The sequence below is a fragment of the Carassius auratus genome, chromosome 41 (assembly GCF_003368295.1).
Source record: "Carassius auratus strain Wakin chromosome 41, ASM336829v1, whole genome shotgun sequence".
In the NCBI taxonomy this organism is placed as follows: Eukaryota; Metazoa; Chordata; class Actinopteri; order Cypriniformes; family Cyprinidae; genus Carassius; species Carassius auratus.
Window position 1 is genome coordinate 2,229,339 of NC_039283.1, and position 26,494 is coordinate 2,255,832.

Consider the following 26,494-nt stretch of genomic DNA (forward strand, 5'->3'; position numbering starts at 1 on the left):
CACTGCCCTATTTTCAGCTGTAGCTTCCGTGACATCATGCAGTCTGCCCATTGCTAGCATAGTATGCTAAGCATTAGCATGCCATCCACTCACTGCTTTATTTGGTCTCTGCAGCATCCAATTAGCAGCTTTGCTATCGTAAAACTAACACTTTTCAGGGAATTAAAAATGCGGCAGATAAAAAAAATATATGTTTTATAAAAATATATATAAAAAAATATATATAAATATTTTTTTTACAAAATTATGCACTGTTATGTTGTTTCTCTCAGTTAAAGCTTTATTGATTTATTTATTTATTTACCTTGTTGTAAAAATGCAAATAAAAGTTTAAAGGTTTAAAGGGACAGTTAATTACAAAAATGTTAATTCTGTCATCATTTAATCAACCTCATGTCGTTCCAAACTGTTTCCCATACTATGGAAGTCAATGGCTACCAGCAACTTGCGTGTTTACCAGCATTCTTTAAAATATATTCTTCATCAGAAGAAAGGCATTCATACAGTTTTGGAACAACAAACAACTTGAGGATGAATAAATGCTGACAGAACTTTTTTTTTTTTTCTGCAAGTTTTAAAAACATAAATCATAACTATTTTTACGGTGTACTGGTATATGCCTGAGGAAATCATAAGACTAAACTGTTGCTATTTATTCAGTACCACTCAGGCCAGAGTCTCACCTGCGCTTGCGCAACTTGTTATTCTCGGTCTTGAGCACATGCAGCTTCTTGGCAAAGCAAACGACGATCATGAAGAGCAGGAGCACCATGAGAGAGGAGCTCCCGATGGTGATGCACATCACCTGGAACTCCGTGATGACTGACTCGCAGCGGGCACCCTTGTGCCACATGTAGTCCTGGATGTTGCACCTGCAAGACAAAGAAAGGAAAATGTATGTAAGCCTTTTCCACCAAACCAGTAGCAGAATTTGTTGAAATGGTAAGAAGGTATTTCATTATACAATGAATAAAATTCATAACAATCCATTTAAATAAAGAAATAATGAAATACACAGGAACATCAACTGAATGTGTGTTGCATGGCCATATCTGGTATTTCCAATGTAAACAGGTTTGGTCTCAGTTGCTGTTCAGAAAACGTTACTCATATCCCTTCCATTGGCCTGATATTAGCACTCCCTAGTTCAAGGTTTTAGGGACCAGCGCAGAGCCAATGTTTCCACCTTTTCTCCAATGAAAACAACCTGGAGCACCGCTTTATTGAGATTCATTTACCAGACAATATCACACCAACATTTTCTAAATGAGCCACACCACATTAAGACACACTATTTGAATCCTTACTGGCTTTGCTTCTTTATGTAGTCTCTGGTTCCACATGAATTATTCATGGGGGCTCAGTGCATCTCATACACCAAGGGTGAGTTAAAATTCACTGCCTTCAGCATTTTTACCATTCATTTTAGCAGACAGCTGGGTGGATGACAAGTTCACTGCCTTTATCTTACCGTAAGTTTCTTCTATACTGCATTAGACTGGATTAAACACCAGTTTAGAACTTTAGAACTTGTCCCAGAAGTAAAGTCAGTGAACTAACTTCGAAGACTGTCAGGATTTGCCATTTTAAAACTCTTGTGACATTTGCCTTGAAAATCCAATATGGCAATCCAATGTCACAATATTATGTTAAGTGTGTATGAAATTCTGCTTCCAAAAAAGGCTGCAGAACGCAGGGGTTTGCATCTGGGTTTTGTCAGGAACTAAAGCACATGGGCATCTGCATCCTCTCCATCAGTTCCCTAAACTCTCCCTCCTCCATTTTGTACACATAACAAACATGATTGAGGACAGACCAGTAAACAACATAAAAAGTGCAGATTGAAGGTTGAAATCTGATGTATTAATAAATAAATAGAATATTTTATAATTTATATATTATATAAAAAACACATAGTTAATGTTTTCTAATATATATATATATATATATATATATATATATATATATATATATATATATATATATATATATATATACAGAATATGTCTACAAGTGTGACTGCATCATATAATAATTGCTGTTAATAATGTTCATTGGCTTGCGGACCACGTCTTGCATTAATTTTTCTCAAAACTCCTGTCATACGTGCACAAACTGACAGTCACCACTTACAAGCTACCACTAAATATTGTAGAAACATAATTTTCTGTAAAGTCGCTTTGTAATGATTTGTATTATATATATATAATTTTAATAATATAACTTATTATAATTATTAAAATAATATTTTAACATGCATCTATAATAAATATTGTTGAAAACTTTTTAAATATTTAAAAATTATTTTTATATTAGAAAATGTAAGCATTTTTACATATACGCACATAAGAAATTTTATAATGTAATTTAGAATATTGTAACATGCATATATATATATATATATATATATATATATATATATATATATATATATATACATATATATACACACATACACAAATACATTATATATGTATATGAAATGTTAGAAATGATAAATAATACTAATAATTTAACTATTTATAATCTATAATATTTTGAATATTAAACTAAATTATTATATATTATTTTCTATTATAAATTATAGAATATTTTAATTACATAATAAGTACTATAAAATGTATCAATTATTTATTAAAAGTCTGAAAATCTGATTTCATGAACAAGTCCTAGTTGGGCAAATCATGTTAAGTGTGAACTGCACCTTGTGCAAGTAATATACAGAACTTCAGTGTGGGGTCATCAATCAGATAATCGTGGGAAAGACAGCTACAAATAGCAGAAGGCAAGAACCTCACTGAAATAAAACACATGTATAATAAAACACAAATCTGATGATAACTGAAACATTTGCGAGAAATCAGAAACAAATGATCTGCAAAGACTGCAGCCCTGGGCTCTTTTCTCTCTCTCAACCACATCCACATATGCACACACTCAAATGTAAATATCTATAATGCATGGAAGTCATCTTCATTCACAATCATGGTGGTCACGGGAGGGGGGTCTGAGGTTTCACTCCTTTTCACTAAAGCATCCTGTATGCCCCTTTTGCCTGCGCCAACCCAGAGCGAGATGAAGAACAGGGTTGGCACAGCGCCACTGAGGGCATTCAATCCCAGGAGGGAGAGGTGACGGGAGCATTGATGTGAGCGGGCATTTAAATGCTTCCTTACAGTCAGCTGTAATTCAGCCCCTCAGCTGTTTCTCATCCACCCTCCCAGGTCTCAACACTCTCTTAATCATGTTTCTTCTGTAAAACTTTGCATGCTATCTAAATTACATTCTACACCCGTCCTCTTGCCTGTTTTCCAACCCAACCCAGTTCTCGGGGCTTTTAGTCAAGATCTTCCTTTCTTTCTTACAATCTTCTGTTCGTGTTTATCTCCTCTCTCTCTCTCTCTCTCCCTCTCTCTCATGTTTCTAGCTGCAAAACCTTGGGACTGCGTCAGTAGTCAAAAATGTTATGCAATCAATCATATTCATCTCATGTAAGCTGTCGTCTCAAACAGAGCCTACAGCAACGAACCTATTTAACCGATATTAAAATTATGTGAAATAAAGCTAAATAAAAGCAACTGCAACTGACAGGCTAAGTGCAACTGATAGGTTCAGTGAGTTTGTGTTTGATTCACAGACCAGATTACAAAACACAAGCCACCAGGATACTTAAAGGCATAGTGCACCCAAAATTGAATATTCTGTCATCATTTATTCAATCTCATGGTGTGAGTTTCTTTTTTCTGTGGCTTTAGCTCCAATAATATTTCTTTTATTTATATCTTATATCTTAGAAAAATCATACATTTTTTCATGCACTTCTCATCATGTGTATTTATACGAAATTACCACCTTAAAAATAGTTCGTATTAAATTATGTTTTCCTGTGAGATCGGTTTTATGAACCCCAGTTAACTCTTGATTTCAGATTTTCCACACATAACACCAGATAACGATGGAAGCCCGTTTCCCCCACTAAATATATATCTTTTTAAAAAGGTAATTGTGATGTTTCATCACACAATTCAGACTTATAGAGTTATAAAGTAAGATTTGTGTGATATAGAGTCACAAGTGTGAGTTATAATGTCAGAATTGCGAGTTCTAAACTAGCAATTGTAAGAAAATAGTTACTTTTTCCATATTGGAATTTATAATTCGCAATTGCGTGTTGGTCTAAACTAGATGAGGGTTAATCTCGGTGTATAAATATGGGCATTTTATGAAGCTGTCGTGGACAGATGGTCCGGCTAAGACTGTGTTTGTGTGTACATGTTTGTGTTGCATGGAGTGCTGAGATGGATGAATGCCAAACATCCCCAGCTGAGCAGTAGCAAGCAGTAGATGAAACAGATGTTACTCCATCACTAATATCTCTCTTAAGACCAAACCTCCTTTTGTTCCCCTCCATTTCACCAATTCTCTCTTTGTCCCTGCTCTGCTATTTCTTCATCTTTCAAGAACAACAAATACAGATAGTTTTGCCTATAAGTTGTGATAAAATTGTCAAGACACGTTCTTTGTTGTAATAAATATACATAAGGGTGGTTACACATATTTTGTGTTATAAACTGCTACAAAATCATTGAAAGAGATGCAAACGAAGTTCTTATAATCAATGAAAATTTAAGACAGGCGGATCTAGTTGTACCTTTAAACAGACAACATAATCTCATGGTAATTCATAACTATTTTATGTTTTTGTGAATTGGTGGCTAATTTGTATATTCAATTCAATTCAAGTTTATTTGTATAGTGCTCTTTATGATACAAATCACTGCAAAGCAACTTTACAGAAAATTAAGTTTCTACAATATTTAGTAGTAGCTTAAAAAAATATAATCATACTTTTAGTACAATCTGCTTGCACCCCAGTGACACAGATGTTTAGGTTTCTAAAAATCATACGGTTTCATTCTATTCAAAACAATAAATAACACAAAATCACCTTTTAAAATATTTTTCTGTTGAGACTTGGCTGGAAAATCCAAATCACTCTTGATTTCAAATTTTCCACAGACATGAATTAATAACTCAAATTAACAAATTCATAGCGATTTATACAAGTATACCATTAACCATATATAGAAAATCTCAACTGCTCGATTGTTGTATAATCATAAAACTGAAACTATATTATTGCTCAGTGATATATTAAAACCTGGATATAAACTGCCTGATTTTTTTTTTTTTTTTTTGTAGCAAAACAACTAAATTATAGCCCAGCTGTTTATATAAAGGATGTCCAACTTTATCTGCATACAGTATACCTCTCAGCTGTTTGATTACTTGTATAATTGTAAAATGTAAACTGTTATTTTAATAATAAGTAGTATCCCCAACACTGTAAACTGTAAAGTCATGTTTTCTAAAAACATTAAAGTCTACATGTCCTCTGTGCCTAGCATGGGAGGTTTGAATCAGACAAGAACAAACTTTTCAGACACAAAATGTGATGAGAAAAACTGATGCAAACAGTAAATAGATTTAGCTTGAATATTTCATAAACTCAACCAAAAACACAATTTTTGTGGAGCCTGACTTGCTTAATCTGTTTCCATACTGGCACACTGAGCAGAAGTCTGACTCACACTTTCTCTAAACTACACATATCTCTCTGAACTCTCTCAATTTGTTTTCCGTGTCCTCCTGTGGATGACTAACACCCCATGGGAAGGAAAATCACATGTGAAATATCTTTAACATCTCAGTTGTTTATTCTAGACAGCAAAAAAAAAAGTAAATAGAAAAGATCTTAAAAATATGAATGAGACAGTTGAGGAGATGTAGGCGGCATTTTTTGACTTGCACTTCCTACTTCCTCCGTCTTACACTTTCAAAACTTGATTGGCTCATTGCAGCTTGTCTGTGCACTTACCCAAAGGCTGGAAAACTTTATTACAAACTAAAAATGTGATGTATTGCGTCTTTGAACAATCTTTTAATTTATTTATATTTTTATTTTAGAAGAAACATCTGAGATAAAGTTAATACTTAATATATGCAATACTGTACTGTTCTTAAGTTTTTGTTTAGGGCTATTGATTAATTGTTCTTTTTAATTGTCATTCACCACGGCTGTATTTAATTGATAAAAAATACAGTATACACCTAATATTGTTAAATATTACAACTTTCACTGTTTTTGGTTTAGTTCTGTTAAAACATATATATTCAATCAATTAATTGTATTATTGTAATTTTTTCCTGTGATATCAAAGCTGAATTTTAGCCATTAGCCTTCGGTGTCACATGATCCTTCAGAAATCCTTCTAATATGCTGAATTGATCCTCTGGGATGTTGACAAAGTTTCACGGACTCAAAGCACAGCTAAAAACATGTTTTGTAACTGAAATGAAAGCCCAGCTGTCATATGTCTGCACATACTTATAGAGAGCTCTCGTCAGATCACTAAAAGATAGGTGCATGCGCAATGTAGGGGAAATGACGGAGCGCTGAAAAGATGTCTGAGCCATTAACATTCATCCTCTAATAAGACTACAGTGGTGAATAAATCAGTGTGTTCAGACGAGCCTCATATAAACAAAGCCAACATGGCACACAGCTGCCCAAAGCTCCACTGACCCACTTTGACTAGGCCTGTTTTGGGGAGTCAGTAAGGGTAACCGGTCCCAAAGGGGGGGTTACTGGTAGGGAATGTGTCTGTTTACAGTGCAAGTACATGAGCATGGGGAGGAATCACATTTGAAGGCATTTAGCAGATGCTGTAATTCAGAGTGACTGAAGATGTAATCTATTACTCTGGTAATTATGATGACTAGGTGAGAGGAGTATCTGGGAGTAAGTTTTCAGCAAGATCATTTACTATGAGCACAGACTGCTCATATCATGTTACAACGTTATGATTTTAGGGGGGAAAGGGAGAGAAAAAAGATTTTTAATCTAGCACACATGGCAGACGGACAATTGATTCCCCTAAACAGGAACGGGATTAAATGGAGAGCAAATGGAGATCTATTTTTCCTGATCCATAGAAATAGATCTCAACAATGCCTCAAACTGTGCTCAATCATCAATCAAAAACCACAGGTTTCAATATGTACACTCTTAAAAATAAAGGTTCTTTTTTGGCATCTATGGTTCCATGAAGAACCTTTAACATTCACAGAAACTTTATATTCCAGAAAGGCTCTTTTTAAAATGTTCTTCTCACCAAAAAAAAAGAAAAAGAAGAAGAAGAAGTAAGTTATGTTCACCAAAATGTTCTTTGGGGAACCAAAAATGGTTATACTTTGCAATCTATGAAAAAAATGGAACTTTTTAATTTTAAGAGTGTACTTAAATGTTTATCAAATTCTCACAAAATCAAATGATCTATTCTATCCAGATTTATATATATATATATATATATATATATATATATATATATATATATTTACTCATGGATATAGCTCTATACTTATCACATACTTCATATAAACCATCTTATACATATAACTCTCAAGAGCTATGAAAGACCAACCTCTGAGCAATAAAATGTTCCTCTAGAAATGGAATACATCAGAATCAGTGTAAGTACATCTGAGATTTAATCTAACTGCTAACCATGACCTCTTAGCTGATGTAAAGGTTGGGGTTGCAGTCAGGGTCATCAAATCCAAGAAGAGGGAGGGGAGAGAGATTTATCACCATAAATAAGTTGTTAATGGGCACTGGCCAGAAGGGGATTGTTTCAGATCTTAATCACGGCATGAATTATGACCTCTGGATGACAGGAAGACATTGTGGAGGGAAAATTGCACTAAATTTTACATTTCTGCAGTATTGAGAGCAATCATGAGATTGTAATTTATCCTTGGAATACCCCAATAAAACCCCAAAATATCATCAGTATGTGACTTTTATATAAAAAATCTGATAGTTGCTTTTCAGGAAGCAGTGAGTTTAGCTCTCAAGCATCCGCCCCTGTTTTGACCTAATCTACCCTTGAACAAGCTGAATTTCATATCTCTTCATACTTATTTTCAGCTTAAACATAATCCTCATGATGACCTCTTTATAGCGGCAGTCACCGGCCCTGCGTTTGTTTTCATGGTAAATGTATTTGTAGTGATAGTAAAGTTAACAACCCAAAGTTATTGTCATTTTTTTAAAATTGGACTTCTTAATATTTTTCTAGCAAAAGATAGAGTTGTAGGCAAGACAGAGGAAAACAAAGCAGGTTTCATAACATACATTTGTGTGCCTATACTATTGTAAATGTGGGTCACATGTTTGGGCAAAAACAGTTGTGCTCAAAATAATCTGGCAGGGAGAGGGAAGTTTCCTAATAAACTTTCCTCATAAAGAATCTGGGAAAACATGTGGTACTTTCTGCTCCACAGCACTCGGCCTGTCCTTGTGCGAGTCCTTAGTTCCCCTCATGACCAAATGTGCCACAAGGAGAGTTGATCTTCTAGGGGGTTCCCTCGGTTTTGTTTTTTAAAATTTATAACTACATTACTACAATTCCCAAAGAAAAGGCCAGTGGTGTCTGATTATGCAAAAGCTGCCATCATCATACTAGGATGTCAGAATTCAGATTGGCTCCCCTTTAATTTGTGAATTTGAATGGAATTGACCACATCCCACAGGGAGTTGAATCGGAATGGCATTCTCAATTCAATTCTGAATGGCACATAACCCTGCTGCTAAGGTCCTCTGAATGTTTGCTATGTAGTTGCTAGGGTGTTCTGGATGATTGCAAAGTGGTCACAGGAGCACTGGTTGCTAGATATGGCTTGAGAATTTCAATGTAAATCTATACCTGACCGACGTCAGCGTTTGGTTAATGTGAATGCTGTGTTCTGATCTCGGGTACCCCCCTGCGAAACATACCTGAGTCCGCCCAAAAAAAGGGTTGTCTGGGATATGGTTCACGCGAACTCTGGTAAGGTTGGCCTCTGGTGTGAACGTAATCATTAAATGGACGCTGAGGTTTTTTAGGTTGGGTAGAATCAGCAATCTATGAGCCAGTTTGTTTTCAGGCTTCCATGGCTGCAATATGTCGTTTTGTCCACCAACTAGCAACCCGGGGTGTCGAAATAATATTTGGTAAATTGGCAGTGAGCGGAATCATGCAGACCAAAACAAAACAGACATTCTGATATGGAAAGCACATTTCAAAATAGAATAACTGGCTGTAGCATTTTAAGTGAACTTACCATGTTTCCTAAATATTTATAAAAATATTATGGTATTTTTATGGTTTTTAGTACAGTCAGAAAATTACATACAGCACATTTTATAGCAATTCTTGCCAAAGTGCATAACCTTTATCTTCTAAGTGCTTACCTGCAGAACATTTGGGTTCCTTCCATAACGTAGCACTGGCCCCCATTAAGGCAGTAGTTGGGCTGCAGGTCACATGGGGACTTGCAGGAGCCATTGGTGCGGACAAAGCCCTGACGACACTCTGAGCCACTGACTGGGTCGACCACACCGGGGGGAGCCTGAGGGCCTTCGACCACAGTGGCTCCTTTGGGGAACTTGAAAACGGTGTTTGAGGGCAATCGAGTAGTGGAGATGTCATCATCGTAAGAGTCAGTAGTGCTGCTGTAGGGGTAATCATCAGCAGTGGGAGGCACACCGTCATCATAGGGGGTCGTGTAGTCATAGTTCTCGGGCATGGACCAGGAGGTGGGGTCACGGCCCTGAAGCTCATGGGGGGAAAGAGTCGGTCGGCCAAGGTTCTTGCGGTGGGATCCAGAGTCGAAGAAATCTACAGTGACGTCAGGCGGGGAAGGGGAATGAGTTGGGGATGGGGTTGTGGGAGAGGTCTCATGGTCGAGGTCAAACACAGTGGTCTCTATGTCTCCTTTAGCATCCTGCCAGGATGACAGTGTAGACACTTGCTGTCTCACTTCCTCTTCCTCTTCTGTTTTCTGTTCTTCTTCATCCTTGATGGAGGTAACATGCTCCTTCGCGAAGGAGGTATCGACAGGCAAGAGTTCATTTTCTGCAGAGCCGAAGTTGTTATCTGGGCTTGCCACAGTAGTTGTGGCTCCCTCACTGGAAGTTGGAGTTCCAGGGGTTGGCGAGGAGGCCTCTTCCAGCAAGCCACTGCCTGCTTCTTCATCTCTAAACTTTTGTCCGGTGCGAGTGAGGTCTAAGGAGTTGGACAAGTTGGTGAAATGTGACACCTCCTCTATCTTCTCCTTCTTATCCCCGGTAGACAAGGAGGTCACATTAACAGCACTATGTACTTCAGTTTCATTTCCCACCACAGAGTTACCTGTTGAAAGGAGGATATTACAGTTAGGAGAACTCAACGAATCAATGAAAACTTGCATTCATTCAAAAAGCCACTGGTAACTCTTTTGGTAACTTAATTTATTTGCTATTTCCTTCTCAGTGGTAGGTTTTTCAGTGGCTTTAAAGATGCTGTATGCAGGATTGACACTGGTTGAACTAGGTATTGCAGTCTAAATTCAAAATATTGGAGAGGGTTTTTTTCACCCAGCCCTTCCTCCTCAGATTTGACACACACGCAGACACCAACAAGAACGAGCGCACTTGACGAAGAATGAAATTAAATACGCTGTTTTCTGCCAAAATAAAATTGGGTAAACTGGCAGAGGGCGGTTTCACAAACCAAAACAAAGACTGACATTCCAGCCTGGAACGCATTTTCAAAGGAGAATAGCTGACTGTAGCATTGTTTTTCAGATAAACAATTATGTTAACTTAGTTTCTTAAATATCTGCAAACATATTATGGTATTTTTATTTTATTTATACCTTTAGTAGAGTCCAAAACTTACATATAGCACCTTTAAAAATCTTCTTTAACAAGCCTTGAGATTAGGTGCAATTATTTTACTAATGTATATGGTTCTCAAAGACAGGATTAGGGATTATGACTAGATTCATAGTGGCTCCCGGAGGAGCAAAAACTAGCTGAAGAGACACACACCATATCTGCATAAAGCATGGATACTGCCAGTGAAGTAATGGTCAGCCAAAAGTATGGTCATCTCTTTCCAAACTAATATAGTAAGGAAGCAGGCCTTCTTTTCTCATTGTCCAACAGTCCCACAGACCTCAATACAGCTTTAAGTGCGATTCATTATGATTAAATTATTTTATATGGTTTCAGAACTTGACATTTAGTCACTGGGAAATATTGATATGAATAGAGATTCTGCAGCTGTGGACTAAAAGCTCAAAAATATGTTGCGTCTTCCACGACACAGGAAATTGTGTGCATTTCTGGAACGGCAATAGTGTATTTTGTGAACAAGTATTTGGGCTCATGCAGCTAACAGTGTGTTTTAAAACACAGAGGATCTGTGATCTATTGTCTATTGTAAAGAGTAAAAGTCCAAGCAAACTTACATGCCAGTCTATCTTTCTTTAAGACCCTTGTTTCCAAAGATGGCTGATTTGTATTGATTCTCCTTTGCCATTATCTGACCTCTCTAGCAATGAAAAGTTTATTTACATCTGTAAGGCCAGGACATTTTTGTTCCAAGAGCATCTGTGTTTTTCTTTTAAATCCAGTTACTAATAAAGAAATAAACTGAGTATAGTCAGAGAAATATAACGTGTGACAGTAGAGACTAAGGTCTTCGGCACAGAGATGCTCCCCAGAAAAAAAAATTGTGTTCCAAAAATGGCCAGATGTGCATGGTCTGGATTTTATTAGTGAGCGTGGATCCCTATGAAAGATAATAAGATGAATTTGATACAGCTCCTTTGTGGTAACATTAGTCTCTGCATTCGTGCAAGATTAACATGCCTTTTAAGCACAGATGTCAAATCAATATTCAGGCATAAACACCAAACACTAAACAACAAAGAGGAAACATAATTCAAACTTTGTATGTTTAGAACAGAAAAGCACATGAAATTGGATATTTAGAGACCTTGTTGTAATTGTAAAAAAAAAAAATACAAATAATAATTGTCAAATAGTTTTTTCAGTTTATAATAACTGTTTTCTACTTTATTATATTTTAAAATGTCATTTACTACTGTGATGGCAGATCTGAATTTTCATCTCCCATAACTCTAGTCTTCAGTGTCACATGATCCTTCAGAAATTTGATTTGAAATTGAATCTGAAAAAAACTGATTTGAAAAACTAAAGGTACTACTATGAAAACACTATGTAGACAAATATCTTTAGCTTAAGTGCACAGCATAAAAAATTAATCCTACGTTTATTTTAGTACGAAATATAATGATTTATACAGGAAGACATGAACAATCTAAATATAAATCAGATGTGTAATAAAATTCATGATCTCTACTGTACGTTCAAAGAAAGTGTTTTGCACCATTAACACAGCCAATGCAAAGTAATTCAGCTCTCATTTAAGTATAGCAAAATCATATTTGTAGTTTAGTGTATCTGCTTAATTGTATAATGGTGTTTTAGAGTGACTCATGTATAGAGCAGCCAGTGATTAAATTTGGGATAAAAAAAAACAATAAACAAACTGTGGTGTGGAAGATCTGAATTTGATAAGCGAGGACAGTTAATGCACAGCATCCTTCAATCGCAAACGCGTGTCATGGATACTTGACGCTAACCTAATCAGGAACAGGATTTTCAGATATGCTTTTAGGTATCTCCTTTTCCTGTAACAGAATATGTCGAGTGGGTAAAACAGTTAAGAATTTGTTTCGTAGAAGTAAGAACTTTTGACACCAGCTGGAATGCTGGTTTTGCAGATTTTGTGGGTTACATAGCCAGATCTGGGTCAGATCTGGGTCAACCACGGCATTATCAAAGATCTCCTGCCATACTATGCTTCTCCCAGACGGGACGCAGTACAGAAGCGAGGAAACGGGGGCCCCAGGCAAAGCTGACACAAAAAGGTCCTTGTGTTTCCCCTTTTCTCTCAGATGGCCAAATCTTGTTACATAATACTCAGTTACCCCTTTTCTACCAGGCACTCCAATGCAGCCCAGAGGGGAGGAGGTAATTTGGGGTTTGCCGCTTGTTTGGTGGCCAGGCTGGGAGGAATAATGGCCATGGGATCTTAGTTGCATGACTTTGGGGAGATGCCAAGCTCGTTGTTTGTGCAGGTCTGTAGACACTGAAGGGAGGACAGTAAAGAGCAATGACAGCTTGTCTGTACCTCAGATGGTTTTCTGATGGCAGGCTGCCCGAGCAAAAACTGTGGGAGGTACAACCATGGACCCAACAGCTTCATTCAACGTTTTTCTGTCATCTTCTATCATGATCATATCTTACAATAGGTCTGTTGTTTAAAGTCAACTTATTTCTAATAAAAAATTAGTGCTGGACCATCAAGATCAATTTTATCCATCAATTTACTGGATCATGGAAAGTGGTGGTTAGGCATATCTTTTTTTTCCAAGAATAAAATGGAATATTAACAATAAAATGTGGAAAATTTATGTAGAGCCTTTATAACGGCATACCTCCAGAACTTTGCAAAAAAATAATATATGCAAAAAATTAATAACAGATAGGGAGCAAATTGATGCAATGGGGTGGAAAACGTTCAGGAAAAAAAAGAAACTCATCGGTTTTGTCAACACAAAAAATTTCTCTATTCAATAGGCTTTTCAGAAATTCCATAGTTTATAAAAACACAGGATTCCATCCCTCCATGGAATATTTAACCTTGACTAATTCTGCAGAGGTATTAACACTCAGATCTTTTGACCTTGAGACATAATCAGACAGCTGCCACTGGACGTCTCTCCACCTCCCGTTGCATAAATCGTTTCATTTCTACCCTCAACAGGTGGTTGGATGGAGGAGGGATGTGTTGCCATGGGAACCAGCTTTCCTTCACTGTGCAGAGTGAATGCAACGATGGAGCTCAAATGTGCTGTGTGAAAAACCATCGGCAAATTAATAATAATATTTGACACTACATGATAGATACATTAGGGGTGGGGTGATCAGTTTCTGATGAAACAAAATGGCAGCAAACCACATCAACACAGCACATCTTTATAATTCTCTCCCTTTACTCTAATTGCATTTCATTCATTAATTAAAAGGCAATGAAGACCCAGTCAATTAAAACAAATGAATCCTATCACCAATAATGGCGATAATGTTATTTGTCCTCCTCATGTTCTTACTCTGAAAACGGACTGCAGTGACTTTCTTTGGCAGCAAAAGATTGTGAATGAATGCAAATCTGATTAAGCTCACCTAAAGCCATCCAAAACATGCAAGTTGCAACAAAATCCAGCCGAAAAGCTATATATTCAAAAATTATTTTTTTTTACTATTTTTCACAAGAAGACTTAATACTTAACTGCAACCTGTAATTTAAGAAGCTATATAGATGACATCATACTCCTGAAACAAAGAACACGTACTGCATTGAAATTTTAACTTAAACTGCACATCTTGCTCATTTGGGAATGATAGCCTAGATTCAGAATGATGGATTCCATTTGAAGGGAGTGATAAATATGATTGCATACAGCAAACATCATTACCTCGATCGAGTGAGGGTTTAATGCATCTTGATATCTTCCTCTAAATCTCAAGGGAATTGGGAATCCAGTGTTCAATGCTTTGGATTGATGAACAGTAACAGGTGGCACATACATATTGATAAAACTACTATTAATCATGCATGGGTCATTTAATAAAAAAAAAGGTATTAAAATTATATGAAAAACAAAACTAAGATTTACATTAGTTGACACCAGAGCAGTTATTTTACATAATAAAAGAACATGATACATGCATGATACAGACTAAGCATTATGGTCCGATCGGAAAGATGTGGCAGGCAACACCTTTTTTTCCTCTGCCAGCAGCAGAATCTCTCTGCACAGAAAATGGCAAGTGTCTCCACTGGACTCTTGAGACAATAAGAAGGCGATTCAGCAAATACAGATTAGAGCATTGAAAGCAAATACATGATCAAATCAGTTACTGGTACAAATCAAATTTTCCTGCAGGTTACACCACGCCAGTAATGACCTAATGGATTGGAAAAGGCTGTCTATGATGGCCAGAGCCACTCTTGATCTACCCACATTACCATTTAGACCACAATTGAAAAAAATAAAATTAAATCCATTTACATGGAAGGGAGAAAGTGAACCGATCTAAAATCAAAAGCAGGTTCATGCATGAAGCTAACAAAGGGCATGGCCACCAGTGACATCATTTTTACCTGAATGAGACCAAGACCACACTGGCCGCCATCACTGCAGCTTTAACAAAGGTGTAAAGCTGATGTAGTGCAGCTTTGGGAATCAGGTTAAAGAGGTCAGAAAAAACCCAATTGTCATCTATTTTCATATTCCCATTTTCAGATTCAAGAAGACACTATATTTTCCCAATCCTGCTGGGCGAAACTGAGCATCCAACTAGGTGGACAGTGGACATTCTAACCATCAATGGACAGTAGAATTATACAATAGGTTTTAAATGATTTCATGCTTATTTAAATTCTAAACAAGTTATTTATATAAGGACAGCGCGCGTTAATGAGATCATCCCTAATGCTCAGTGATCTATCGGAATTTTAAACACACCACCGCTCAAGGAAACCGTTGCTCCCAATGGGTTGGTCCTCCATCCTTTGGCAATCTCAGAAGGAGGAGAACGACACCATCTCTGGAATTACCCAAGTGGCTAACCGTGACAACTATAAAGACATTCTTGTTCCGTGCGCAAAATCAAACTACACACATAAACAGTGTGATTTGCCGAGCGTGAATGTCCGAGAATAAATTATTTCGCGCATTAATCCTGCCTTTGTGAACCTCCATCATTGCCATAGTGACAACAGCTGCTCTGTAGAGTAATCACAGCGCAGTAACTCTACACTACTTACTACTACCACTACTACTACGACTGCATCAAACAGCCATATGGAATGAGGAATTTGCACATTATTTAAGGTCATTATTAATATCCAGAATGGTTGCAAATTGCTTGCAGATGTTTTCTGTGGTGTCCCTTACTTTTACTTAATGATGTGCATTTTGGACGAAGTCCCAAATTTCCCAGTTCGACATTTAACCTATATTTCCACGGCGCTGGTCCAGGCACCTCATCATCATCATCATCAGCAGCAGCAGCAGCAGCAGCCGGCGCGCAGTCATGACTTACCCACAGCAAAACCCAGCAGCAGCTGCACTACTGACCGACATTCTCATTTTGTGATGCTGTTCTGTCATGCCTCCTCGTGTTCGTGCTACTGAGTCTTAACTATCAGCTGATTTTATATGCATGTGAAAAATCTTACCATGTGCAAACAGCGGTGTCAAGAAGACAAGCAGAAGGACAGAGAGCATCGGCACGCTCCAGCATCTCAAACACGACCTCATCTCTTCTCGGTTCATACTTGCGTGTAACTAAGAAATTTTAGCAGAGGAAAAAATTCTACAACCCTTTGGAAACAAAATGCGTTCAAGACGAGAAGTAAATCCTAGATGTGTTTTGTCCAATCTGTTATATGGTGTCTCCTCTGCGCGTCTCCATGTCCACTTCTTTTGTGAGGTGTCTTCACTGGTCGTATTTGTTAACTTCTATTTTTTCCAATGCGATGGAATTTGTTCCTTTATGGTCCCATTGCCACAGACAAATTGCAAGCCGGTGATCTTGCTAAGAAGCGGGAGGACGGACGGACGGCGCTGCGCGGGCACGGCCGAACCAATCGGGTTCTGAATCCAAATCGACGCGCGTCCACTTGGAGAGAAGCGATTCTAAGCGTTCTCACAGTATGAGAGGGAAAATGATTTCGGCTCCCACTGTCTCCCCACCCCCTCTTCTCCCTAACCCCTCCCCAAGTTCTTACTCCTTTCTATAGTGTTCAACTACTGACAGACACAAACACAGCCCTCCATTGTACAAGCGCTCAAGCGCTTTGCTCATCCAATGGGTTTTAACTTGGATAGTTGGAAACGATGTGGATCTTGCTGTTTGTCTTTCATATATTCAAAGCTTTGTTTATTATATTCAAATTAGAAAAAATACTTATGTACAATATGTATGTTATTATTATTTTTTTGCTTTATAAAAAAGTGTGTAGCTTTGGATAAAAGCGTCTGCTAAATGCATAAATGTATTTATATAATTTATAAATATATCCAAAATATACAATTACATATGCAATTATTATTCTAATTATTATTTAACTGATTGAATATTAAAGACTAAGCCACTTAATAATACATTTTTAGATATGAAAGAATTTAACTATAATAACAATAGCATTTTTTTGATAGATAGATAAAAAGACAGACAGACAGACAGAAAGATAGATAGATAGGTGCAGGGACATGCAGATTTCAGTAATGAATTGAATCCATTTAAAAGTAAATAAAAGGCTGGAGGAGATGCATGTGTTATCTAGGGCTGTGATATGGTCCAGATTGGTTTTGGGTTGATGGATTAAGGCGAGGAGAATGGGACAATAAAGCAGAGGAGGGGCAGGAGGCATGCGATACACTCCTCTGGCTGTGGTGATGAATGCATGACGGCTGGAGGTGTCGGTGGGGGTCGGCAGCATTCTTCAACATAGCACCAAACAAGAGACCAGCAACGGTTAGTTTACCAGTGCCTTGGGTTTGAGGTTTATGTGTGTGTGTGTTAATAGAGCTCATTTTGCCCAAGGTTGAAATTTCTCTCTTCTGTTTAGAAAAATAACTAATGCTATCAGCAAAAAAGGAAGAAGAACACAACATTAATTGTATCATCAAGAAGTGATAGATTGCCAGACTGTTCTTCTGTAACATAATGGAACAAATTAACCATAATGCCATCACTTTACAAATACAGAAAGTTTCATCTAAACCTATTCAGCTATCACAAGTTTGATAACGCTGGAGTTATTCAATATGTTTACGAAAAAAAGCTCCTCTGTGTGTTTTGTTCTTATTGTAATGTACAGTGACAAATTGTTCTGTCGTTTTCTTTGAATTGGACATAATCACAATTCATTTCAGCATGCGACAATGCCAGATCACATTATTTGGTCAGTTATGTCACTCTTCTCAAGAAAAACACTTTAAAATCAACAGAAAGTTCCACCGGGGGGCTTTTCTTTTTTCTTTTTACACTTGCTGAATCTAAAGGGGTCTTATACTGTAACACTGCAATCATATTTCTAACAGTATATATGATTTTCCTCTGGTCACTGAATTGTCAGGACGGCATTATTGTAATGAGTTTTTACAATAGTAATACAGAGACAGCAACAAAAAACATTATAAATATATCTAAAATAAATGCAAATATATAAAACACTTTATGATATATGATAAATTATTCTTAACACAATGTTAACTGATAATGGTCCATAAAAAGTATAATAACTGACATTCTCCCACTATGGACTCATTAACCCTCTCCTTACACCTCCTTCTCCCCCTACTGGTTCCCACACTGCTCTCTGAGTGCAAGATTTGGGTTTTGGCCAAAAGGTTTCAGCTTCAAAGGGACTGTGTTTAAAGGGACACAATTCTTCTTCATCACCATTACAACACTTACTCACTCTCATGTCATTCCAGATATGACTTTCTCCAGTGGAAGAAAAAAGCAGAAATTCTGATGCCCTGGTCACTCTTTTCCATACACCTGTCGTAGATATTGACTCACTTTTAAACTTTAATAAGCAACATGCATACTTTTTTCTCTGTTGTTAATAGCACTGCACTTCTGAAGTAAAATAAATAAATAGATACATTTTAGATGATATAAACACACATTCACACATGCACACAGATTATATAATGTTTAGGTTTTAAATGTAATACATTTTATATTTATCATAAGAATACAAAAATGATATATAACAGTAAAAATACACAGCTAAGTAGGAGTTTAAATTGTTTCGGAAAGAAGTTTCAGTAACACTTAAGTTATAGGGACCAATTCTCATTGACTACTTTATATTATCATGTCTATTATTAACATATTGGCTGTTTATTTATGCTTGCAAAGCACATATTCGGCATAACCATATTCTACATAATCCTACCCAATACCCTAAACTTAAAAAACTACCTTACTAACTATTAATAAGCAATAAATTAGGAGTTTGAGACAAAAGTCATAGTTAAAGGATTGTTTATAGCGAGAATTGGACCTTAAAATAAAGTGTGACTGAAGTCTCCTATGCTCATCAAGGCTGCATTAGTAATATTGTGAATAATTGTATTATTACAATTTAGAACTTTTTTCTATTTTAATATATTTTCAAATATAATTTATTCCTGTGTTGGCATCCCACGATCCTTCAGAAATTAATGTTTTAATATTAATTAATTTTAACTGAATGTTTTTGTAGAAACATGGATACATTTTTAAGGATTCAATGATAATTCTAAAGTTCAAAAGAAAAGCATTTATTTAAAAGAGAAATCTTCTGTAACATTATAAAAGTATTTCCTTTCTCTTTTGATCAGACTGTTACTCACGTTTTTGAACATAGAATTTATAGTGCACGATCCAAACTTAAATTTTTATAATTCATGAATGAAAACATTTTGTAACTGATATTGATGTACCGTTTAGGATGAATTTTGAGATTTTAAGTTTTCAGTCAACATATAATTTCTGATGAATTGTAAAATGTGACAGAGAAAAACGCAACAAAGAAGTCTTTTTTTTTTTTAAACATAGGTCAAAACTCTTGCAAGAGGGTGCACTCTTGTCATAAATTAATCTATAACTTTTCCTACATAATTTTTAACAACAAACATTGGTAAAATATATATTTGGGAGTCTTAGACCTTTCCAACGATATATAGTTGGTCAAGATTAGATTAGATTTAATTGTAATATAGTGAAGTAAATGTAGGCGTCCCATACTGTATATGGGTGACAGTTAAAGGGTTAAAATGTTAATTTCATCCCAGAAAAAAAAAAAAAAAATTAGATGATATAAACACATAAAAAAGTTTCTTTTATTGGACTCATAGGAAAACTACCATTATTATGTATAGGATTTAAAATATAGTCACAAAGGAATTGCCTATTAAAAATGAACTAGAAAAAAAAAGTTAATTGAGACAAGCTTTAAGTTTGAATAAAGTTTGAAACGTTTTTAAAAGTTTCAAAAGTTTGACCGTTTGAAATAGTTTGGAGTGTAAATTAGTTTTAAAGCTTAAAGCTTGACATTTTGATGGAAATAAAGTAACATGTCACATTAATAAATAAGAATTATTAGAATGGAAGCTTAAATTAGTTCATATGGCTTAGAAATATTGCTAAGGTATTCTGGATGGTTGCTAGGGTGTTGCTATGGTACTCTGGGTGGCTGCTAGGTTAGTTTGGACGGTTGCTGGAGTTTTGCTATTGAGTTATAAATTAAGGGGCAGAAGGACAGATTTCATCTGAGAAAAAAATCATAAAACAGCATCTGTTTTCCTGCTGAATATACACAGATGATCAGGTTATGAATGAATGTTGAATAGGTTTCTTTTATTGGACTCATGAGGAATCACTATTATTAATAAGGTTATGTATAAAAATAGTCACAGAGGAATTGGCTATTAAATATGAATGATACTGATTATACATCTGTGTGAAAGGTTAAGGGCAGTGCACTGATCAAGCTGAACACAGATGAGATTTGTTTGTTAAACCTTATTCAGTTCTAAAAAATGCTGCTTTTTTCTTTCTTTTTTTTAAAAAAAGATAGTAGGATTGTGTTCGGTTTTAATGTATAGGTGAAGATGTTTAGTTTAGGATGGTCTGAAAGCCTCAAACAGCCTATTTGTAATTGATGATACTTTATTGACTGGGCGAAGTGAAAAAGCAGTGAAGAACAAGGGCCCTTGATGAGCACCGCTGGCACTACACCTTCAATCCCTTTTCTTCTTTCAAAGCTAAAACACCCCACTGAGAAAACACACAACCACACAACTAGACACAAAAATATCAGGTGGTTCACTTTGTCCTTGGACTTGTTGAAAGCTGTAACCACTACACAAACAAACAGATGTCCTCAAAAAACAAAAACAAAAAAGAAACACTATGCTTTTTTTTTTTTTTTTTTTACTATGCTTAACCCGTAATGCAATAATAAAATAATAATAACACAATAATGACTTGGGCAGACAATTAAAAATATTAAGGTTAAATATCTATCATAATTAATCCTTTCATCTATTTAGCTTGATAGTGCTGTTATGATAGATGTACCTTCAATTGGAACAAGACAAGGAACATATTTAATCATAAAAAGAACAAACAGTTCCCCCAAGTACAATAATGTGCCCAGAACTGAGGGATCCAAAATAAAGTTAACTTTAAAAAAAATAGTTAATACCTTAAACTAGTTGTTAATGACATATTTAAATGAGTATCAGAGTTGTGGTGCAAGAAATCAAAGGGAAGAGGTACATCTTGATTCATTCGGATACCCAGATCGTGCAAAAAAAAAAAAAAAAAAAAAAAAGGTCAAGCAGGCCAATAATAAACTTAAATCCAAATGTGCCACCATGGAAATAAGGCACATACCAAAATATTGTGTCCTGCACCTGTCTATATTAATAACTCTATAAACAGGATTGCTTTATGAACCATGCTCAATCAACAAGTCCAAAGATGTATGCTTTAATAAGAATCACTTATAATAAGTTGACACGGCAACCCTTCAAGAGCGCATTTTGCAAACAGTATTGCCAAGTCTGTGGTTTTCCCACGTAATTGGGCTGCTTTTATACTGCTGCCTTGGGTTGTGTTTTTAGTCTGTAGGTTAAAGTGACAAACTGGGTTCCTGTTTATGGACTTCAGTTTGGCTTTCAATACAATCATCCCAGCACTCATCCAGAGAGAACTAACCTAGCTCTCTGTTCCTAGCTCTATCTGTCAATGGATCACAAGCTTTCTGACAGACAGGCAACAGTTAGAGAGACTGGGGAAATTCAAGTCAAACAGCAGCACCATCAGCACTGGTGCCCCCCAGGGATGTGTGCTCTCCCCACTGCTCTTCTCCCTCTCTACAGAAGCGAGATTGAGCAGCTGGCTGTCTGGAGCAGTTTTAACAACCTGGAGCTAAACACTCTAAACAGTGGAGATGATAGTGGACTTCAGAAGAAACCCCGGGCACTCCCCTCACTCACCATCATGAAGAGCACTGTGTCTGCAGTGGAGTCATTCAGGTTCCTGTGCACCACCATCTCTCTGGACCTAAAGTGGGAGTTCCACATAGACTCCACTCTCAAAAACACCCAACAGAGACGAGACTATACTGTACTTCCTTTGTCAGCTGAGGAAGTTTAACCTGCCACAGGAGCTGCTCACACAGTTCAACTCAACCCTCATTGAGTCCTATGCACTTCAATAACTGTCTGGTTTGGCTCAGCTAAATCAGATATCAGAAGACTACAAAGGACAGTTTGAACTGGTCTGCGCCAGGACAGCCAGGCACAAGAAATGTTTCTTCTCCCAAGCAAAATTAACTCATGAACAGTTGAATGTTCTCCCTTACGGTTCAATAAAAAGTTGTGCAATATCACTTTTATTTACTTAATACTACCCCACATCTTATTCCATTCCTAGTTCAATTCAATTCAATTCAATTCAAGTTTATTTGTATAGCGCTTTTTACAAAACAAATCGTTACAAAGCAACTTTACAGAAAATTATGTTTCTACAATATTTAGTAGTAGCTAGTTGTTTCTGCACATTTGACAGGATTTTAGAAAAAAAAATAAAAATAATAATAATAATACAAGACGTAGTCAGCTAGACGATGAACTATCAATATTATTAATTAAGTTATTATATGATTCAGTCACACATTTAGCAATAATTGTTAGTTCTGTTTGTTGATTCAGGGTTAGCATCATCTGAGGTCCTCTGAGGGTCAGCATCATCTCTTCTCAGGTGTTCTGGATCCAGACTGGAGCTTGTGTAAATCCTAGTTACCACGGGATGTAAATCCCGTGGCGAAACATAGAAACAAAATACAGACATCATTAGCATAGCTGCTGATCCAACAAAGTAAAATTAGTTTAACCCAAGCAAATGAATAAAAATGCACCTGTGATCAGATGCAACTACACTCACAATTAAAAAGATACATTATTCGAATGCTTGGCGAAAGAGATGTGTTTTTAATCTAGATTTAAACAGAGAGAGTGTGTCTGAACCCCGAACATTATCAGGAAGGCTATTCCAGAGTTTGGGAGCCAAATGTGAGAAAGCTCTACCTCCTTTAGTGGACTTTGCTATCCTAGGAACGACCAAAAGTCCAGTGTTTTGTGACCTTAGGGTGCGTGATGGGTTGTAACGTGGTAGAAGGCTAGTTAGGTACGCAGGAGCTAAACCATTCAGGGCCTTATAGGTAAGTAATGATAATTTGTAACTGATACGGAACTTAATAGGTAGCCAGTGCAGAGACTGTAAAATTGGGGTAATATTATCATATTTTCTTGACCTCGTAAGGACTCTAGCTGCTGGATTTTGGACGATCTGTAGCTTGTTTATTGACGAAGCAGGACAACCACCTAGAAGTGCATTACAATAGTCCAGTCTAGAGGTCATGAATGCATGAACTAGCTTTTCTGCATCAGAAACAGATAACGTTTCGTAGCTTGGCAATGTTTCTAAGATGGAAGAATGCAGTTTTTGTAACATTGGAAATATGATTTTCAAAAGACAAATTGCTGTCTAATGTAACACCCAGATTTCTGACTGTAGAGGAAGTAACAGTACATCCGTCTAGTTGCAGATTGTAATCTACAAGGTTCTGTGTAGTGTTTTTTGGTCCAATAATTAGTATCTCTGTCTTATCCGAATTTAATTGGAGAAAAGTATTTGTCATCCAATCTTGTACATTTTTAACAAACTCTGTTAGCTTAGATAATTGGGAAGTTTCATCTGGTCTCGTTGAGATATATAGCTGAGTATCATCAGCATAACAGTGGAAGCTAATTCCGTATTTTCTAATAATATTACCAAGGGGCAACATGTATATTGAAAATAGAAGGGGACCTAGGACGGATCCTTGTGGCACTAGTATATTCTATTATTTTCCATCTTTATACCACAAACGGGTTGGACCCCATTCTGCCTTCAGAACTGCCATCATTTTTTGTGGCATAGATTCAAAAAGATTTTGGTCCATATTGACATGATAGCATCAGTTGCTGCAGATTTGTCGGCTGCACATCCATTATGGGAATGTTCCATTCCACCACATCCCAAAGCTGCTCTATTGGATTGAGATCTGGTGACTGTGGAGGCCATTTGAGTAAAGTTAACTCATTGTCATGTTCAAGAATCCATTGTGAGATGATTTGATCTTTGTGACATGGTGCATTATCCTGCTGGAAGTAGCTATCAGAAGATGGGTACACTGTAGTCATAAAGGGATGGACATGGTCAGCAACAATACTCAGGTAGGCTGTGGCGTTTAAACAATGCTCAGCTGGTAATAAGGGGCCCAAAGTGTGCCAAGATAATATCCCGCACATCATTACACCACAACCACCAGCCTGAACCATCGAAACAAGGCAGGATGGATCCATGATTTCATGTTCTTTATGCCAAGTTCTGACCGTGAATGTCGCAGCAGAAATCGAGACTCATCAGACCAGGAAACAGTTTTCCAATCTTCTATTGTCCAATTTTGGTGAGCCTGTGCAAATTGTAGCCCCCATTTCCTGTTCTTAGCTGACAGGAGTGGCACCCAATGTGGTCTTCTGCTGCTGTAGCCCGTCTGCTTCAGAGTTTGACGTGTTGAGCTTTCAGAGATGGTATTCTGCATACCTTGGTTGTAACGAGTGGTTATTTGAATTACTGTTGCCTTCTATCATCTGTAACCAGTCTGCCAAATCTCCTATGACCTCTGACATCAACAAGGCATTTTCATCCACACAACTGCCGCTCACTGTATATTTTCTCTTTTTCGGACCATTCTCTGTAAACCCTAGATGGTTGTGTGTAAAAATCCCAGTAGATCAGCAGTTTTTGAAATACTCTGTGTACTGGAAGCTTCTGTCACCAGAACAAATTCTGTGTATGTGCAAACATGCTTGGCAAAAAAGCACTTTCTGTTATGCAAATATATTATAATCCTGTTCCTCTGCCCATGTGGCCAGAGTTAAGCACCTCCTCATTTTTCTCACACACCTACTTCGGCGATTTCATTTGCCTTTATTCAAGTGCCATTAGCACACTGCTGCTATTCCTGGCTCTGGACAGGCTGGAGTTTACATCATACAGACTTATGTGCTGCCAACCAGAGCAGAACTAAACTGTTTGTGCAGCCCCCCTCCTCAGCATTAGCTGCAGCCCATCCCCCCGTCTGTGTTGCCTCAATGCTCTGTCTCTCCGCTCTACTCCATTGCTATACAGCGGACATGCTGTGTTTTTTCACTTGCACACTCATGTTGACTTGTGCGAGTAGTGACATATTAATGCCATATTAACAGATTACAGAAACATGATTCCTCCTGGTTCCTTGTATTTATTGTTGCGCATTAATCACAGCAGCGTGGATTAGCATGATGATCAATGCTATTGCTTCGTTATATTTATGTATCGAAATGTTGAGAAGAAAAATGGTAACTGTATTGACATAAGGTGTTCCTTCATAGCACTAGCAAGGGCATTTGCCATGTATTCAATAGAGAAAAAGTTAATTGTTTTAAATGCAGTGCATGCATGGACTTTTAAAATGTTATAATGCAACTGAGATTTGAAGTAGTTCAGAATCACAGTGCAATGTAATAGAAATTAAGAGAGTTAAATCTTTCCATATTTCCATCCTCTAGTTCCATACTGACAGCTCTCGGTTGTTGTGGAAAAGAGCCTCTTGCCATCATGCATAGTCATTACTATGGCAACCAATGTAGATCTATCAGATGTTGACTACACTGAAACAAATGTATTCAATTTCATCAACCTCAAAATGACATGCAGACTTCAAAGCTGGGCTCAATTGTGTACAAAGCGTTTACACAAAAGCGTCAGCTAAATGCATAAATTAAATATGAATGACACAAATTGGACATTTTGTGAAGGTATAACACTTCAGTCAAGGAGATAAAGTAAAAATCCATTTGGGAACTGTTTATGGAGAACAAAAGATGACAGACCAGCAATGACAACATATGGTTCATATGAATCATAAGCTATCAGAGATCTGTCAGATCCAGATGTCAGACTCGACGGCAACAGGAATGGGCTGATACAGGCAGGCCAAGTGTGCTTTTGCTGTGGCATCAAACCAAAAATGCTGGCAGGAGAGGTGACAACCTGAATGGAAATCAAATAGAAGAGGACAGCGAGAGAAAGAGACGGTTATGATGCTCCTACCACTGACAAATAAAGACACTTGCATAGAAATAGAACAAGGTACACACTGCAAGCTAATCGTGGCACATGGTACACTGACCATTTACTGGATCGACACTTGGACTGACAGAATTTCTGCAACAGAGCTAGTATTAAGCAGTGCTGTGTTCTGTTATTAGTTGGCAAAATGTTGAGGAATACGGGAAAAGCAAAACGTGGTTAATTGCAAAACGCCAACGGAATATTTACATTAAACCAAAAAATACATAGTTGTCTCTC

At 36.9% G+C, this 26,494-nt stretch overlaps 2 protein-coding genes across 9 annotated transcripts in view; one reads left to right on the plus strand and one right to left on the minus strand.

Moving 5' to 3' along the window:
* The window catches only part of LOC113059533 (chondroitin sulfate proteoglycan 5-like), a 27,607-nt gene extending 10,859 nt beyond the window's left edge, over positions 1-16,748 (minus strand). For 3 of the 8 annotated variants that reach the window (XM_026228081.1, XM_026228078.1, XM_026228075.1), the window contains exons 1-3: positions 16,206-16,747; positions 9,296-10,235; positions 684-872 (exon numbers count right to left, since the gene is read on the minus strand). In XM_026228081.1, the coding sequence (XP_026083866.1) occupies positions 684-872; positions 9,296-10,235; positions 16,206-16,302 (1,226 nt within the window). In that variant the 5' untranslated portion in view covers positions 16,303-16,747. Of the gene's footprint in view, positions 1-683; positions 873-9,295; positions 10,236-16,205 lie in introns of all 8 variants that reach the window. The other 5 variants (XM_026228079.1, XM_026228077.1, XM_026228076.1 and 2 more) reach the window with 4 other exon arrangements.
* The window catches only part of LOC113059477 (collagen alpha-6(VI) chain-like), a 1,020,620-nt gene that overhangs the window by 719,532 nt on the left and 274,594 nt on the right, over positions 1-26,494 (plus strand).